This window comes from Rattus norvegicus, chromosome 3 (genome assembly GCF_036323735.1).
Source record: "Rattus norvegicus strain BN/NHsdMcwi chromosome 3, GRCr8, whole genome shotgun sequence".
NCBI classification, from domain to species: Eukaryota; Metazoa; Chordata; class Mammalia; order Rodentia; family Muridae; genus Rattus; species Rattus norvegicus.
This window is the reverse complement of record NC_086021.1, coordinates 156,739,427-156,744,354: the sequence shown is the minus strand read 5'-3', so window position 1 is coordinate 156,744,354 and position 4,928 is coordinate 156,739,427. Positions and strand designations below refer to the sequence as shown.

At 43.5% G+C, this 4,928-nt stretch overlaps 1 protein-coding gene across 1 annotated transcript; it reads right to left on the bottom strand.

Moving 5' to 3' along the window:
• Positions 1-309: 309 nt before the first annotated feature.
• Positions 310-3,123, bottom strand: Cst9l (cystatin 9-like). Its single transcript, NM_001108597.1, has 3 exons — positions 2,839-3,123; positions 1,215-1,328; positions 310-593 (listed from the first exon to the last, which is right to left on the bottom strand). Exons 1-3 carry the CDS (start codon positions 3,058-3,060, stop codon positions 516-518), a joined length of 414 nt encoding a protein of 137 aa, NP_001102067.1. The 5' UTR covers positions 3,061-3,123; the 3' UTR covers positions 310-515.
• Positions 3,124-4,928: the final 1,805 nt, after the last annotated feature.

The window sequence follows — 4,928 nt, the reverse complement described above, 5'->3', positions numbered from 1 at the left end:
ATATCAACCCAACTTGTTACTCTTTTCGTCGAGGAAGCATGCAAGCTTCTTTCTGGAAATCAAAGACTGAATACATGTGCTGGGATAAGAGTGTCAGAAACCTGGGCCCTATCTTGGATATTAAGTGCCCTAGGAGACCACAGTCATTGTATTTCTGGACTTCTGTGACAAGAGTTCTTACACAGCTTGCTTACTTATGTCTCCTGTGACCCCCCTCAGGAGCTTCAAAGTGTGGGGAACATTGTAGAAACTCAAATTGTGCCCACCACTGGCTCATGGTACTTCCTCTAAAAACACACACAGAACATGTTCAGAAACGCAATATTTAATGAACTATTATAAATGATGAAACAACAGTGATATGCATTTCCCTAGTTATTATTCACATACCCAGTCTTCATACCATACAATGTTGCAAAACAAGGAACATGAGCACAGAGGTTCTCCCAAGATTAACCACTTCATGGATGCAGAGAAGTACATGGCCAGACCGTGGATGACTCCAGTCAGAGGAACTATGAACACACATTCTTGAAGAGCTGGAATTCTGTTATCCAGGGCAAGGTACCAACAGTGAATAGGCAGGTGAAGGTCTGAGGGAAAATAATAAGAAAAGACAGTGAAAAAAAGGTGAAGGAAGTTTGTGGCTTGTTTTCCAAACAGCATATATTTCACCCTTCCCTTTCCATAGACCAATAGGTAATAGAGGAAGCAAGTATCTTCAGACTGCCCAGTGAACCCTGGGCAAATCATGACTTGTGTCATGATCCGAAGCACCATGGAAACCCAAAGGCTACTTGTTGCAACTCCCTCTAAGCAAACAGGGACATCTAGAGGAATATTTAGGATGTTCTTGTGTAATTCACATACCTAACAGTAATTGTAGAAAGCATCCTGTCAAGAATACCTGCTGTGATAGCTAATTAGTTTTAATTGCCAACCTAACACAATTGAGAATCATCTGGGAAGAGCATCTCAGTGAGAGATGACCTAGATCAGGTTGGCCAGTGAGATTGTCAGTGAGGAGTTATCTTGGTTATATTAATTATAGAAAGACCCAGCCTTCAATGGTGACACCATTCCCTGGGTTTTGAACCTGAACTGTATTAGAGTGGGTCTCTAGGTGTGGCTGTGTCACTTGCTCTTGCACCCCACCCTGTTCCCCTGCAGCACCCACAGCTGTGAAAATCAAGAGGGATGGTGTCCTGCCTTACATTATTCCGATCATGACTCTCCTGAAAGGGGCAAATGTCAAGGCTCTCCTCAAATTTCTTGCATATGGTTCTACGCAGCCGAAGCCTCATGGAAAACACAATTGGATGATCTACCTGTAAACAGAAAAAGATTAAAATTAACAAACCAATTTGCCACTTAAGAGGCTGTGTGACTGCACTGAGTATGTGAAGAGACCCAGAATCTTCTCTGTTTGGAGTTCCTCCAAGCCTGGAATCAACTCTATGAAAACAGAAGCCAGGGTAGTAGTCTCTAGATCAGAGTTGAGATTCAAGAGCAGGGACCTGTTAGAAAGCAGAGAAGTCAAGATGAGTCCATACTACTATCTCCAGACTCTGTATCCTCCATAGACTCTCTGCAGACATCTGACACTATATCTCTATTCTCAGAGTCACAGGACATGTTTTGGGAACATAGTTGCTCAACCAGTGTTTGCTGGATAGTCAGCCCTAATACATGGAGCCAGCTTTCCTCATGCACTCAACTGAGCTACAAGTCAAACACCTGCAGTATAAGCACACCCCAGAGCAGTGTTTCAGGAGAAGCCTTGTGTGTGCTTTAGAAAACCTGTTAGGGTCTGTGCAGAGATCTCAGAGACCTTAGCACTGGGCAGGGCCAGAGCCCTCTACCTTTCTCTTGCCAGGGGAGAGGGAATAGAATGCCCCTCCTCCACAGCCAAATGTGCAAAGTTGGAGATGAGTAGTGCCATCCTGACTACATTCTGTTGAAGCATTACAGAATAATAGACAAGGTCAGCCAGGATTCCAGAACAAAAGGGAATTGAGAGGAAGAACTGTCTGGAGCTCTCAGGAGCCTTAGTGAGTTTCTCTGTGTTCCATGAATCCTCAGCACCCAACTTTTCTGTTTCTCCATTTACATATATATTAGCTTTATCTATCAGCACTTTTTGTGTGAATCTTTTTCTTTGGTTTTATTTGCATAGAAGTGTCTGTTCTGGGGCCAGTGAAATGGGTTCATCAGATAAAGGTGCTTGCCACCAAGCATGACAGCCTGAGCTCAATATTCAATATATACATGATGGAAAGAGATTACTGATTCCCCAGTTTGTTCTCTGACATATTTATTTATCCATGTGTGTATGCCAACACACACACACACACACACACACACACACACACACACGCACGCACGCACGCACGCACGCACGCACGAATAAATAAAAATATAATTTAAAAATATTTAGAAAGACATGCCCACTCTAAAATTCTCATTTAAACAGTGTGTCAAAGCAATAATAAAAAAATTATCTAAAATTTTAAAAGTGTGTAAGGGGGCTGGAGAGATTGCTCAGCGATTAAGAGCACCGACTGCTCTTCCAGAGGTCCTGAGTTCAATTCCCAGCAACCACACGGTGGCTCACAACCATCTGTCATGGGATCTGATGCCCTCTTCTGTGTGTCTGAAGACAGCTACAGTGTACTCATATACATAAATAAATAAATCTTTAATAAAAAGTGTGTGAGGAGTATGATAAACATTGAAACTGACTGAATTAGGTTATGAGTAGCTTGCAAAGGGTGGCTTGCCCTCTCCCATTTTTCACTGACTAGCGGGGACCAGACAAGTAAGGATGTGGTCACTTACCTCCTCCCTCCAGGAACTCATGATATGTTCCATTCTATAGGCATATTCATCCTGACTTTTCTGGTTGAACGTGTTCACGGCAAATTCCACTGTGGGAATGAAATTAACAGATTTGTCTGTTTCTTCATTGGCCTTTGTGACAGGAGTGATGAGAACCTGAAAGCTAAGCAGAAGTAGCAGCATGGCCTGAGGCAGGGCTTTCTTTCCCAGTGGACAGGACATGGTGCCAGAACTGCACCGCCACTGCTTTGTCTGCCTTAGCCCGTCAGGCCCAGGGAGTCTATCAGGCACAACTCCAACCCATAATCTCATCAGCGTGGACACAGACTCCTCCTTCTCAGTTGTCATAATCATGCACATGCGCACACGCACACACACACACACACACACACACGCACGCACGCGCACACACACACACACACACACACACACACACACACAATCTTTTGCTGCCCAAGCATCCTCCAAATGAAATCAACATCTTCAACCATAGAAATGGTGCCTAATTATACTAATTCTAGTGGGGAAAGCATCTGAGTAAGACAGATGGAGACTGAAATTATGAGAAATACTCATGAAGTTATAATAATGTACAGTAAGTATACTGCATGCCTATAATCCCAGAATTGGGGAAGAAGAGACATAAGAATTCTGAGTTCACGACTGCCCTGAACTATGTCCTGAGACTCTGTTCTCAAAACAAAACCAAAATCAACCAAATCACAGATGCAAACAGAAAGAAAAGTTACCATAGTCATTATCCCACGTCTATGTGCCACTCAGTCAGCATATAAATCAGAACCTGTAACTGTGGTACGAGAACATACCAAGCCTTGGCCATGTTAGGAGACTCTAATACACCCTTTGTTTCACAAAGAGTTAGAAGACCAGAAGACCAGGTAGGACAGAAGCCAGAGAGACCAGGCAGACGCAGTCAGCCAACCTGTTTAAGTGGTTTTACAGACTAAATTACTTCACCCAACACAAGTACAAAGTACTTTCTACCTTTTTCAAAATAATATAAACTTACAAGCTTCATGCTCTCCACATCGCATCTCTCACTCTCTCCTGTTTTAAGGCAGGACGTAGAGGAAGAAAGCCTCATAGTTGTCCACAAAGCAGCTCTGAACAGACCACCAAGAAAGGCTACCTGAGTTGGGCTGTATGTACATGAGTCCAAGGAAACCTTTCTATACTCAACTGAGGTGGGAGGGTTTATTTCTTATTCCAGCATAATCTATGTAATCCTGAGGGAACTCTAACTTAAGTAGGCCACTAGTCCAAAAAGTAGAAAACTACCCTCTTCATGCACATGAACCTGTGTGAATTTCTTAGGCTAAGACAAAGGACAAGGATAGGAGGCTACTCACTGGCCCAGACTAACAAGCATCTGTCAGAAATAGAAAAGCTTATCCTAAACCCAGCAGGAAGGAAGGGGATCACACAGAATCCAACCACTACCAACCCTGGACCCCCAAGCCTAGAAGAACAAGATGATATAGGCCTCAGAACCAAAACAGGATGAAACTCATTGGAGTCAAGGTGCCTGTACTGCACTGTGGCTGTGCTTAGGCCTAGGGCTAAGATCTGAGAGCAAATGCAGGACCCTTTGGGGTGACCCTGGAAATATCCTCTGGGATTGTGACTCATCCCAGATCCTTGGTTCTTGATTGCCCACGAAGTCCCTCCTCATTCATGGAGCTCAAATTGCATATACAACACTGCCAAAATTTTAGCTCTGCTTCCCTAAATGTCCTTCATACATATGAGGTCAGAGGTTAACATTCTTCAGCTTCAGTTCCAAACTTAATATCTAAGATTGAGTCCGATAGCAATTGATCAATTAGGTCCCTTCATTGTGTCAGTCTTTTTTTTTTCATATAAGGACAACATTTAATTGGGGCTGGCTTACAAGTTCAGAGGTTCAGTCCATAATCATCAAGGCAGGAGCAGGGTGGCATCCAGGCAGGCATGGTGTAGAAAGAGCTGAGAGTTCTACATCTTGTTTTGAAGGCAAACAGGAGAAGTCTGGCTTAAGCCTATACCTTTAATGACACATTCCCCAGAGCTCCCAGGGACTAAACCACCAA

Bases quoted from the DNA above. Each gene is read 5' to 3' on its own strand.
- Cst9l (NM_001108597.1), bottom strand. From the start codon at position 3,060: ATGTCCTGTCCACTGGGAAAGAAAGCCCTGCCTCAGGCCATGCTGCTA. The intron at 1,329-2,838 runs GTAAGTGACCAC...TTCTGTTTACAG, and splicing joins TGAGTTCCTGGAGGGAGGAG to GTAGATCATCCAATTGTGTT. The intron at 594-1,214 runs GTAAGGCAGGAC...ATTTTCCCTCAG, and splicing joins AGAGTCATGATCGGAATAAT to ACCTTCACCTGCCTATTCAC.